The following is a 13140-nucleotide window of genomic DNA, read 5'->3' on the forward strand; positions in this document are numbered from 1 at the left end:
CAATTTAAACAATACCCCATAAAAACGGGAGCATTGATGACCACGACAATGCCCATAAACACTGATAAATTCTCCTAGTCTTCATAAATTTTCCTAAGCAATGTAATTTCCGCAAGCAAATCGATGTTAAAGATTACACATATATGCGAAGATGCAACATGCCCCAATGTTTCGGTTGTGTCACTTTACTTTTTCCGCCGTTCTCAAGACACATATTTGAAGAATGGCGAAACTTTGTAATTAGCATAGCCACTATATTATGACCGTCTAACAAGCTGTATAAAAAAGCAATTACAGCTTTGATGCTTTTGCACAAGTTGGGGCATTTGTTGAAAGACATACGAGGCACTAAAACGCCTTTCAAGCAAGACATCAGACACAGAAGACAGCACTGTGTATGGTGTCAGAGAAATTCAACTTGCCCTAAAAAAGAAGCTTTCTCTTGCACTTACGACAGTAACAGCCAAAACCAAGATTCAACACGTTAAAGCAAGACAGGCTGCCTAGGCTACAAGGTGTTCTACAAGCGAAGGGAAAAGGCGCCATTGTGACAACCTCTCAGTGCACGCGAAGCACTGCGCACGCATGCCTTCTTTATTGTCATCGGCTTTGTTCGAAATAAAAGAAAAAATAGCCGCCAAAATCCGGCTTTGAGCAAGACATCGTGCTTCCACCACTTACTTTGCAGGCGTAGGTAGGACCAATACCCTTCTTTGTGGTGCCCAGACTGAAAGAAGGAATGAAAGAAAGAAAGAAAGAAAGAAAGAAAGAAAGAAAGAAAGAAAGAAAGGGGGTAAGAAGCACACCATCACACTACAAAACACTAACTGTTTATGCGAATAGTCTTCCCAATCATTCTATGAGAGGGGTCTTCAAAGTAGAGTTGAACCAAAAGCCCTATTGTTACGACGTAAAACCGAGCAATTGTTTCCTTTCGACAGTGATCAAGACCACGAATAATCTTTGAGATGGTTTCAATTGAACCCCCGCTACATGAACCAGCACCACCAGTTACACAACTGGCTCTGCACCCCTCCCTGCCTCTGACATGTGCAAATTCGCATTAGTGAGTACCGTATTTGCACGATTCTAACGTGCCCCTTTTTTGCTAAAAGCAAGCTTCAAATTTGTGCGTGCATTAAAATCGGGCTCAAAGCCGAAATCGCCTTCTAAGCAAGCGGCCAGCAGCATGTCCATGCACCTTAACGCATTCAAAAATGCAACTCAATCCAATCAAAACAATCTTTTCTTCGAAAATATTTACACAAAACTTTCCTGCGCGTCACAATCGGGGGCGCGTTAGAATCGAGAAAATACGGTATTACGGAAAGATAATGTTTCAAGTCTGTGCTGTTGACAGTACATGCGAAACAAGGTCTAAGCCCCCATCTTCTCAGTTCGTGTTCACAGGCACCGAAGCTGACCAACAGGTTTTCTCTTCTTTCTTTCTTTTTTTTTGCTCCCCCGCAATGCTCCTCGCAGCAAACTACAACGTGGAACAACTTGAACGCTTCCACCCCGAGCGAACACACAGCTTACCTCTTGGAACCCTTCTCAATCTCTTGAAGGCCGTCCATGGCTTGGTGGAAGTCGAAGACTGTGGAAAAACAAAACAAGTTTGCCCGTTACAGTTTACCCCACTACGTATACAGAATATCAACTTTGTGCCCAGAAAGAGTTTTAGGTGCCAAAAAGATTGCCGCAAAAATCAAAGGACACACGAAATGCAACCTTCTGCACGAAAATGTCGTCAAAGATGATGGAAACTAGTAAAACTGGCCACAAGTCCACATTTAGAGGAACTGTTCAGTGCAATACATCTGACACATGGTAGGGTGATCCTGCGTGTGAGCATGAAATCCAATGCCGGCGCTATAGTACGACCTAACCGGGCCACCATTGATGCAACCATAATGGGAATAATCCTACACAGTTCAGGAGCTAAAGATTAATCATGTAATCGACATGGTGTCTTCACCTTATCAGGTGTTATGTTATCAGGTGTTATCTTTCATGGGAGTTCACGAAATCGTCGGTGCACACAACAAAGCAATATTTCAAATTCTGGAAGGAAAAGAAAAGCCACCGCTCACCTATGTGGCACCGGTCTGAGATGAGAAGCCGGGAGAGAATGTCCAGACCCTTCTCCTCATTGGCCCTGATCTCGTCAAAGAGCTGCGGAATGTTGATGACCACGCCATTGCCTGCATTCGGAAGAGGCACAAGCACTCTTCAGAACACCGCTCAACAAAATTTTTCAAAAGATCTGAAAATTTGGAAAGCCAATCACTTCTGGTTTTTGTTTTCTTTTTTTATCACTCGAATAAACGTTTTTCTTCCTCCTCCAATAATTCGACAAACCTTGTAACCCCAAACCCTCTTCTCATACACTGGGTGCAATGAGCAGTCAGTGTACGGTATGGGGTACCGTACTCTGCCGTACACTCTACCATACCGTATACCGTAACAACACTTCCCACATTTAAGCATGGTAATGAAAAGCAAGCCCCCCTCCTCTCACTCACTAATAATGGAGTCATCAGCAACAGGGCATCTGAAACGTAGTCGCATTTCTATTTCTCCTGCACTGTTCTGCAATGCGATTGCAGGGTGACAGCAACCCTGCATGTGATCACGGCTTTGCTAACGCTGTTAGCTAACTGCAAGGAAGTTTTTATTCACAATCTTTAGGTAGCTTGGGATTCTGCTACAATGTGCAGTGTGTGTGTGGGTGTGTTGTTCCTTTTCAGGAGCAACACATACACAACAAACAAAATTCTGAAATATGCAAAAGGTGAAGACCTCTCGCATATTTTAGAATTTTGAAGTTCACGCCATGTGTTACGGAAGCATCAACGAGAATAATTACTATCGCTGCTTGCCTGTCCTCTAGTTTAGCAGCATTCTTCCCCTCCTTTAATCTGTGGTGTACTGGCATGGACGGCCCCTCTTGCTATAACCAAGTTTAAGCTCCTTATGGTGCAAAGCTTTTTCGCCATGCCGTCTTTCCCTACTACAATTCTTGTTCGTTTCGACACCAATTTCTTGTGTTAATATTGTTACACAGCTTGCTTCCTTTACTCAACAGAATACCCTGTCTGAAATATGAGCGGCCTGCGACGCATTTAACATACCTCATCGTGCCGACGGACCAGCACACGGAGCGGTACACAACAAATGGAGATCAGCGTGACATCACTCCGTGAGAGGGAACAGAAGTGACGTAGCCATCTGCCCCCAACGGTCATCAGCAGCTCGTGACGTCACTTCACAAGTGCGGCTCGGCGAGCGGTGATTAGGTGCTGGCGCGTTCACAAAGTTATACGCGTAGCCAGAGCTACAGGCATAACCGCTGCCCAGAAAGACATTCTTGTCAAAAATAAAGTTACACGTGCAGGAAAGGAGCCGATAATAAAGCCCAGAATCACAACAGAAGCCGCCCTCCGGTCTTTTATTGAAAGCGGTCATCAATGTTCCACCGCAATGCTAGGCCTAACGCCTTCAGATAGCTCATCTGCTCAGCTCCGGCGGCAGGGCGGTCGAAGCAACGCCTCCTTCGATCGTTGTTTTGACGTCTGCACAAAATGGCGAGTTCATTCTGCGATTCTGTTACATGCGCCCTCCAGGCTGGAAGCGCGGGAAACCAAAACGGACGATTTTCAGGCCGTTCAATGTAATTAATTATCGCACGCTCAAGTATGTAAAGTGATGTTTTCGGTTCGCCAGGCCGTTAGTCATTGATAAACTCCATAAAAAAGGAACATAAAGCTTTGGTGTCAGTACTCTTTTAAGCCTAGCCCATTGGAATGAGAGTTAAGATCAGGGTGAACTATTGAGCTGTACAACCCAACCAACGATTTAGTATACCCCGAAGAGACCTGCTTCTTCTCAGTTCAATCAGCACTTGAGAATCCCCACAGCGCCGCTGGCACAAATACTTCCGTTCGGCCATGGTGGACTGAGGCGAAAACAACTGCAGGATCACGCACCACTTACATGAAGCTGCTCAGTACCTGCTTGGTGTCGTCGTTTATCCTCGAATTGGCGAAGCTGATGCTCGAACAGTACAGGGCCACCCAGGCACACCACTTGAGCTGCAGACAGGGAGAGAGAGGGGAGAGGGGTGGGGGGGGGGGCCATGATCAGCACAAACCACAAAATGTGCGCTGGACATCTTGCATACAGGCAAAATGTACTGATGGTTGCTGAACAAGCAGCAGTGCCCGATTACAGATCAAGGTGGTTTGGGGTGTAATTTTTCAAAAAAAGTTTCCTTGCTAGTGGGTGCAGCTGTCCATAGAATTCGATCTACGTAAGTGTCACCCGTTGCGGTGGCTCAAAGGCTAAAGCGTTGCGCTGCTGAGCACGAGGACGCAAGTTTGATTCCCGCGGCCGCGTTTCTGATGGAGGCAAAAAGCAAAAACGCCCGTGTGTTCGAGATTTCGGCACACGTTCAATATCCCCAGGTGGTCAAAATTAACCCAAAGCCCTTCACTACGGCGCACCTCATCGCCTGCGTTGCGTCGGCGCGTTAAACCCTAAAATCAATCAATCAATATCTACGCAAGTGTCACCGCCCTGCTGCAGCTATCGACTGCCAGTTTTATCGCGCGCCGTGCCACCAACCGCCACAAAAAAAGCCATCGAGGGTAATGGCATGCCAACAAAGGCAGAGAAGATAATGGTTTAATTGGTGAAGTTCACAAGACGTCAGTGACGGACTGTGTAGCTGGCCATGCAGGTTGTAAATTGAAAAGAGAAAGCAGACACCAATGCGTTCTTTAAAATTATTTTTCTTCTCGGCTTGTCTAAGGAGGCGAGACTTCAGTGTGAGTGCCGGAAAACATTGGCACAGTACGGCACGTCTGGGTGACAACTGGTCAAAAAATTGTCACTTGTTGATCGAAGCCCTAGTCCACACTGACCTAAAATCAAAATTGGTGCACTCACAAAGGCCTCAGTGCAAGGTGCCTAGCAAAAGAAGCCACTTGTGCCATCCCGTAGTATGCGCTCTACCTGCATATGCTTCAATGAGATGCCAAAGGCTACCCAAAAAAATTAGTACTACCACCAGGCTGTTACTGTTTGTTGCACCCTGATTCAGGTATCAGGTTAAAACTTAATGAAGTTGAGTCCAAATAGCATTTTTCTTGCCAATACCCCACCCCGTCAGAGGAGATGCCTTGTACGCTGCTCTGATCATAGAACAGCTTATAGATCATAGATCATAGAGTTGGTATCTAACCGCGGGAAAGCCACTTGAACTCTTGACAGAGACAGAAGGAAATATAAAAAAGGTTTTTTTTCTTTTCTGCCTGTATTCGTCAGAAGTTTTAGCAGCTTTCTGATCAGCCGCACCTGCCATGGCGCCATCAGGACACACACACTGGCCGACTGCTTTTGAAAGGATGTGCTAATGCTATTTACCGAGCATAACGTTTGCTCTTTTTTGTCGCAGCTACCTCGGTTTGCAGCATCATAAGAACGACTACCCATTGGGAACCGCAGTGTGGTTAAAAAAGAAGTCGAGTTTGGCACTTGTGCGCACTTTTCAAGAATGAAATCGTAGCCCAGATAAGGGCATAAAGCAACAAGTGCCCCAAATGGTGTGCGTCTCTTTCATTGCGCTTCCCTCCAATCGTCTAAATTTGACAGAGAGCACTGTGCAACTTTTAAAGCAGAGGCCTTGAAGAAGTACCGACACCAATTTTCGGCATTAATATTATTGCACAGTTCGCTTCCTTTGCTCAACAGAATACCCTGGCTGAAATATGAGCGGCCTGCGACGCGAAGAACATACTTTAATTGGATCTCATTTATTGCGTCGACAGAACAGCACGCAGAGTGGCACTCAGCAAATGGACATCAGTGTGACATCATCCCGTGGTAGCCAAAAGAAGTGACACGGACAGCGCTCGTCGATAACTCGCGACGTCACTTCACACGCGTGGCCCCGCGAGCGGCGACCGGGCGCTGGCGCATTCACAAATGGGTGCACGTACACAGAGCTACAGGCATAACTGCTGCCCAGAAAGGCACTGTTGGCAAAAATAAAGTTCCACACATGCGAAAGGAAGCGATAACATAGCCCGGAATGGCAAGAGAAGTCGCCATCAGGACTTTTGTTGAAAGCAGTCATCGAATTTCCGCCGCACTGGTAGGCCTAGCACCTTTAGGCAGCTCAGCCATTCAGCTCCGGCGGTGGCGCGGTCAAAACGACGCTCCCACCGGCCTCCGCAGTGTTTTGACGTCTGCACAAGGCGGCGAGGTCAAGCCGGGATTCTGTCATATGCGCCTCTCGGGCTGAATGCGCGGGAAATTGAAATGAACGATTTTCAGGCCGTTTAATGTAATTAATTATCGCGTGCTAAAGTATTTAAAGCGCTTTGCCGGGTTTGCCAGACCATTAAACATCGATAAAAGCAACAAAAATGGATCATAAAATTTTTGTGTCAGTATAAGAGCCCCACCTTGCGGAAAACTGTCGTTGGTGTCCAGTACAGAAAATGGCCGCCCCAGCAAAGAGCATATAAGGAACACATCTGAGCTCGTACGGGATATGAATGTGGGTCTAGAGTAACAATCAAGTGCTGTACAACTGCGCAACCACCGCAAGTTGGCAGCAGAGAAACAAAAGTTGCAATCATAGAGTTTCATACAATAATAACTAGACGGGAAACTGGCGCTAGTGTCCACGCGAACATGGCGGCGGCGCTTACGCTTCAATGGGAATGATGGGTAGTTCTGGAGCCAGGATTGCGTAGGATCGAAACGAGCCTATGGATGCGCAAATTGTGTTTTTTGACAAAAATACTTGTATTGCCCGATTCTTCGTTTACAAATTACATGGCCAACAAGAAAGTTAGTGACCAAAAACTGGTTTTGTACGAAATAAAACGGCACGTTTAAATAAAAAGCAGACGCGGAGTCAAGGACGTTTGTGGAGCAGGTTTGCCATTTGCCGCCAACTACAACATGACGCGGACTTCTTTAAAAACTATTTGTAAGTTTCGGCGCTTGTAGTTTGTAATAGTACTAAGAAAAGGTTTGTGCTCATAAAAAAAAAAAGAGAAACCGGCTACATTTGGAGAAGTTATTCTTGCCTGAATTAGTGACATTCATCAAGCTGTGTTCCTATCAGCCGGCGGTACTGCTGGCGTTCGCACGAAAGATGTGGCTGTTCCAAGCGATTCGCAACCGTCGTCGGCTTCGGCAATACATTGCTCTGCCGAATGAGCAGCGCCGCAACTCCTAATTCGCAGACAACTTCGCCACACAGAGCGCCTTCATTCGTGTTTTCGTGCTCGCTGTGCGGCAATGAATTGATAACCCATCCGATTCGCAACTCTGGGTCATAAAACATTTCTACTCAGGGCGGCGTCAGTCTGCGTGCGGCATTCAGTTCAAGGAGAAACGTATTTTTGAACGATTCTTTCAACATACCGCGTAGGCAAATGCGTTCATGAAAGTCCGAAACGAAAACCAAACTGTCTGCACAATCTAATCCATAGTAACTTCCGCAAGCCATCGAGCGCCAATCCGAATCCAGAACTGCCCATCACGCCCACTGCGGCAGACGATCACAGCGCCAGATTCCTCTCTAGTTGTTATTGTATGAAACTTTATGGTTGCAATAGTGCATAGGGTGCCATGCGACACGTGAAAGTGATGTCACGTGGTTAGAACAGAGGCACCCCAGCCACTTGGAACACTGATTTCAGGCAAGCTGTGGAATGCGTTACCAGTGCCCCCAGGAATTTCTCGTTCACAGGTCGCGCACTGCTTCTATTGCAGGCACTGCGAGTGGACTGCGAGTTATTCCATGTGCTGAAAGCTGCAGACTTTGCCGACAGAAAAATAGCAGCGTAAGGCGAAGATCCTTGAGGGGCCCTACGTCTACCTCCTCACCTTGAGCATGAGGCCGCACATGCTGAATATCATGGACAGGACGTTCATGTAGTCGGGAGTTGGGTCATCGCCAGGCGTGCCGGCTGCGGGCGCCTTGTACCTGCAAAGTGTCCCCACCAATCAGCGGGCTGAACCAGGCGGGAAATACACTTTCGGTGGGACCAGCTCAAACACCCACTCCCAGCTTTTCGCTATAATTTTCCATGAGTCAGCCTTTCGTTCGAACTAACCTTGTGTGCCCGCGTTTAGTTTTTGGTAGTGTTTATTATCCCGGCAACCGTGCGAATTACCGTCAGAAATTTCTCACGGCAGTCGCCTCTTACTGGCTAAGCATGCTACGTGGAGATTCTATGGGATAAATATTTCCTAAAAAGCCGTGCTTGCAGCTGCCCGTGCAGCGCTGTGGCTTGGTTTTAAACGAGGAGGCTCAGGTTCGAGTCTGACAGTGCGACGCTTTTTTTTCTTAAAGCTTTCAGAATCTTTCGGTCATCGTGATTTTGTTAATGCTTTTCTTTACTCTGGTTTTCACTACAGCAAGCGATCGACACGCAGGACTTCTAGAATGGGTTGAATTATGTTTAATGTAGGGCGTGTTTTGTGTCATTGGGCTGGGTTAGATTAGGTTTGTTGCAGTTGGGCTGGATTTGAGTAGGTTATGACGCGTTCGGTTAGGTTACGCTCGGTTCGGTGAGGATATGTTATGCTAGGTTACGTTGGGAAGTAATATTATTCAGCAAATTTTAGGCCAGCCACCTTTTACTGCCGTGAGAATTTCCCGGAAGTAATTCTTGCGGCTGCCGTGAGATTAGACGCAGCCTTTGTTTTTTCTTTGTGTACGTTTTGAGTCCGTTCACGATACGATGATCGTTACAAAGATAGCCTCCTCGAGCACGTTATGCGTGCCTCCCATATTCGAGGCAGCGCAATTATAGGCTCAACGGCAGGCAAACGTCGCATGCTAGCGAAGAGCTTTAACGCGTGACTGATTCTGGTCATTACAGCATAAATGACGCGTTACTCTTAGGTAATAACCACCGGCCTTTCTTCAAGAAAGATTAAAGCAATTCAGTTGTCTCAACGACGCCGGTATGTTGCGCCGACTGCTCTTCACATGCAGTCGCCGCCTTTTCAAACGCACACTATTTAAAATTTTGATAATTTCGTACTTTGAAACACAAATTTGGCGGAATTGTCAGCTTTTCGGGACGAAAAAACGTCCGTTTCGAGTGCCAGAAGCACGGACAACGTGAAACCGGAAGTGGCCTTGTCCCTCTTCGACATGCGCAAAACAACTATTTTGAAACGGGGGTCAACTACGTACCTGTTAATTTGGTCCGCACGGCGTGGATCGCTGACGTTGTTGCTGGAATGCATGCTGAAGACTCCGGTTCGCGTTAGGCAAGTGTAGGGCGGATGGGCAGCTCCGACATTCTCATACGCATGTGCGCGATTAACCACAGCCTCTTATACTAGGAATGCCTGCTCATTAACGGCGAAGGCCATTGTGCCAAGTACCAAGCCATCATGCAAGCCATCATAGATGGTTCGCAAAGCCGCCATCACGCGGCGCGCGCAGCCGTTCGTGTAGCAGACGACGCAGCCGGGGTAGTAAAGCGCTAACCACATGGAGCGATTTTTCCAGCGACGCGACGAGCGACGCGACTAGGATCCGCAGTCGCCGAACCGAAGTCGCTCGCCGAGGCAACCACATGACAGCGACGGCTCGAGCGACTGAGCATGCGACTGAGGATGGCGATTTCAATGTTTCCGCACTGCGCATAGTAACGCGCTTGGTACGTTGGATGTTTGCAAACATTTTTTTTGTTCATTTGTCATAAAAAGCATGACTAAAAAGTATTACGCCTTTCTACCTTGCTTTTTGCACTTCATTGCATCTCTAGCGCACGCTTTTCCTTCTGCGCCTCGTTTCTCGGCTCCAACATGAACGCCGTGAAGAATTCGCTTTCTTGACGTCGTTTTTCCCACACGGGTCTCGCCCAGTGTGAGCGGGAGCCTTCTTGCTTCTGCTTCAGCGTGTACTCAAGCTTTGCCACGCAAAGCTTTCTTTGCCGCTGCACCGCAAACGTCGTCTGCGTGGATATTCCCCCCGTTCTCTTTCAAAACCGGAGGTTGCGTGTTTACGTAGGAGCTCTCCTATTGGCTAGTCGCTGAGGCCACTTCCGGGAGGCGAGCGACTGTTTCTGGCGACCCAGAACCGAGCGATTCGATGAGCGACTTGGTGCGCGGCGAAAAGTAGTTCGTCGCTAGTCGCGTCGCGCCCCAAGTCGCTCGCAAAATCGCTCCATGTGGTTGGGGCTTAACACGTTTCATGGAGAAAATACAGATTTCCCCCTAGCTCGTAATCACTGGGCTCCGTCATTCTCAGTAACGGTGCACTGCGCATTTACAAGTCCATGAAGAAATGTAGCTTTTCTTTCTGAATGCGTGGCCAAACAACCGAAAAAAAATCTGGCTGCAGAGCATTGATTGCGACATCGGTAGCACGCAGTTAAATTGCTGGAATACAGAGGAAAATATGAGTTCGTTTCTTATTTTATTTTTCGCGCAAAATTTCAACAGCCTATCTCCTCGTCGATGGCGACAAACTATGTGCGGGTCACCACAACTTGACGTAAAGTAATTTTTCCCATTTGTACCTGTTCGCGAAGTTCAACATCAAAGCGTGACGTTAAGCCTAACGTTTCATCTTAGGGTACTGATGCAAAATTTTGAAGGCGAGATAACTTCGGAGATAGATTTTTCGTTCACATTAGCGCTCCAATGAACGTGCCGCAGGGAATTTTGTCAAAAGAAATGCCTGGCCATTTTTTCGCTTTGCGTCAGACGGCGTAAGCTGCAGTACGCCATGGTTCACGGCGTACGCAAACCGTGTAAATGTCCAGGAGTAAAGGTATATGGGTTACCTTTTTATGTTAGCTAGTGCATACAGTCGAACACGGATATATCGAACTCCAAGGGGATCGCGAATTAGTTCGATATATGAAAAATTCGATATAAAAAATATGGACTCTGACACCTCACCTATGGCGGACGATCACTTACCGATCGTCGCATTCAAGAATGACAACTAATTTCGCACTCACGACGCAACAGGACGCTTTATTTCTGTGGAAAAAAATCGCTGATCTTGGCCTGCTTCTTCGTCCAGGAAATGAAATTAAAGACGCTGGTCTCGATCTTCTCGAGGCTGCACAACTTGAAAATTTCATCAGTACGCTGCGCCTTCGCACACCATGCACAACACGCACGCAAAAGAAGAACAGCGCGCACGTACCACAATAAATTTCAAGGTAACAATTCCAAGGCTCTCTGAACGGACTCCAACAAAGCGCTCGCGATGGTCATCTCTGAGAGAAACAGTGATCTCCGAAAGGTGCGGGACAACGCGCCAAACAGCAGCAACAGCAGCAAAATACAAAAGAAGGAGGAGGCCGCCAGCGCCTTCGTTCTCTCTTCCCTTTCCCGAGACGACATCGGGAGAAGACAGACCCAGAGATAGAGAAAAAAAAATCTCTTTTTCGGCAAGCCGAGGAACGTACGCAGCCGCAAAAAAAAAAAAAAAAAAAAAGGACGCGCGCAGTCGGGGCATCCCTACCTCGCACTGTCACATTTTCCGAGAGTTCGTGCTGGTGTGCCTAGAGAGATTTAGCATACCGGGCTCCCTCCGCTAACGCTACGGCAGCCGGTAGCGGGGCCCGACTGGGCAAGCGCAAATTCCTTCCGGTAGGGTGAATTAGTTCCGCGAGCCAGTCTTGGCCATGCCCGCGCATTCCTCCACATCCTCCTCAACCTGAATCGTTGGTGCAGCGACCGCCGAAGAGCACCTTCCAGCTCGCGCGGCGTTCGATATACCCAATGTCGGGAAAAATACGGTTCGATATAAACGTACGAATTCCTATACTTTTACACACAATTTTCAAGGGGATAATTTATGAGTTCGATATAGACAATAATTCGATATACCCGTGTTCGATATATCCGTGTTCGACTGTATATGCAATAGCTAACATAAGCAACATATTCAAATATTATTTGGTTATATTGGTGGCTCAATGTCAAGTCAGGGCTGGAGAAAGCGGTAAAGGAAGTGAGGCAGTCTACATTCCATTGAGTATCCCCGTAGTACTTACAAAAGCCCACAGGGAAACGGCAGTCTCTTTTGGGAGTGCCTCTAGGCCTGGGGATCGAGCCTTGATGTTCAGCGGAAGATGTCTGCCGCGAGCCTCGAGCACTTCCACAGCCCCCAAAGCCCATTGCGGATATGCACCACAAATTTGTGGGCAAATGGGCATGCATCGCCTAGCTACAACAGATTAAGCAACGGTGTGGGCTTTCTTTATGGTTTCATGACGTCATCCCGTAACCACAGCTTGACGTAAAGTAATTTTTTTCCATTTGTACCTGTTCGCGAAGTTCAACCTCAAAGCGTGACGTTACGCATAGCGGTTCAAGGCGTAATGTAACTCACCTTTGCGCGAGTGAGTTGTAAACTGTACGTAAGGTCCCTATTAGGGGCCATAGTACACTGGAGGGTCGATGCAAGGAGAGGTATTTGGAGGAGGCTTGAAGGTTCTGTAGCGCGCGAACTTCGGGCAGTGCCAAATTTGGTGCTGGAGATTGGCGGGCGTTGGGAAGGCGCAGAAGGGACATCGAGGCAGCAGAGACGGGATGTACCATTTACGGAGGGTCTCTAGGGTAAGGCTAGCATTGGCAAAATATATTTGTATATGAAAATTTCGGCTGATCTTTGAGTGTAGCTTCTGTATCCGCTCGTACACCCAGGTATCAAAGATGTTGACATTGAGGTAAGCCAGCTGCTAATCAAAGAGTCATGAAATCATCGATGTTCAATAGCATCACAAACCGAATGCACTGAAAGGGCAACGTTCGCGCACAGGGGTCAAGACAAACGCAAACGAAAGGAATAAACTTGTAGAGACACGCAACTACGCCGAACTTTGAGCTCAGCCGGCTGGCGCATGCGTACATGCATGCAATTCTGCAAGAGTGGACTCGGACGAACCACAGAATGGGCAAAACATTTCGTTTTCTTTTGTTCATTGCAGCTGTTTGCTTTCAAGAATTGTACACAAAAAGTAATGAACCGAGTTGACGTGCGGAGGAAGAGTTCATTAGTTCGGTGTAAAAAAAAAGGTAAAATACAACCGAGAAACTGTTCGGTTTAAAGTTGGACAGAGTTCTGAAACCACG

At 47.4% G+C, this 13140-nt stretch overlaps 2 protein-coding genes across 2 annotated transcripts in view; both read right to left on the minus strand.

The window, feature by feature from the left end:
* The window catches only part of LOC144142753 (adenylosuccinate synthetase-like), a 58595-nt gene that overhangs the window by 4318 nt on the left and 41137 nt on the right, over positions 1-13140 (minus strand). Inside the window, exon 5 of the mRNA XM_077674449.1 lies at positions 682-727. Within this exon, the coding sequence (XP_077530575.1) occupies positions 682-727 (46 nt within the window). The remainder of the gene's footprint in view (positions 1-681; positions 728-13140) is intronic.
* On the minus strand, positions 3993-9433 carry LOC144142754 (PAT complex subunit Asterix-like). Its single transcript, XM_077674451.1, has 3 exons — positions 9230-9433; positions 7909-8008; positions 3993-4094 (listed from the first exon to the last, which is right to left on the minus strand). Exons 1-3 carry the CDS (start codon positions 9280-9282, stop codon positions 3993-3995), a joined length of 255 nt encoding a protein of 84 aa, XP_077530577.1. The 5' UTR covers positions 9283-9433.

This window comes from Haemaphysalis longicornis, unplaced genomic scaffold (assembly GCF_048455015.1).
Source record: "Haemaphysalis longicornis isolate Haplotype H1 unplaced genomic scaffold, Haemaphysalis longicornis Haplotype H1 scaffold_6, whole genome shotgun sequence".
Classification (NCBI taxonomy): Eukaryota; Metazoa; Arthropoda; class Arachnida; order Ixodida; family Ixodidae; genus Haemaphysalis; species Haemaphysalis longicornis.

Excerpts from the sequence above, each read along its gene's own strand:
- LOC144142754 (XM_077674451.1), bottom strand. The coding sequence starts at position 9,282 with ATGCATTCCAGCAACAACGTCAGCGATCCACGCCGTGCGGACCAAATT. Across the intron at positions 8,009-9,229 it reads CGTGCGGACCAAATTAACAG|GTACAAGGCGCCCGCAGCCG; the intron begins GTACGTAGTTGA and ends GACACTTTGCAG. Across the intron at positions 4,095-7,908 it reads TGTGCGGCCTCATGCTCAAG|CTCAAGTGGTGTGCCTGGGT; the intron begins GTGAGGAGGTAG and ends CCCTGTCTGCAG.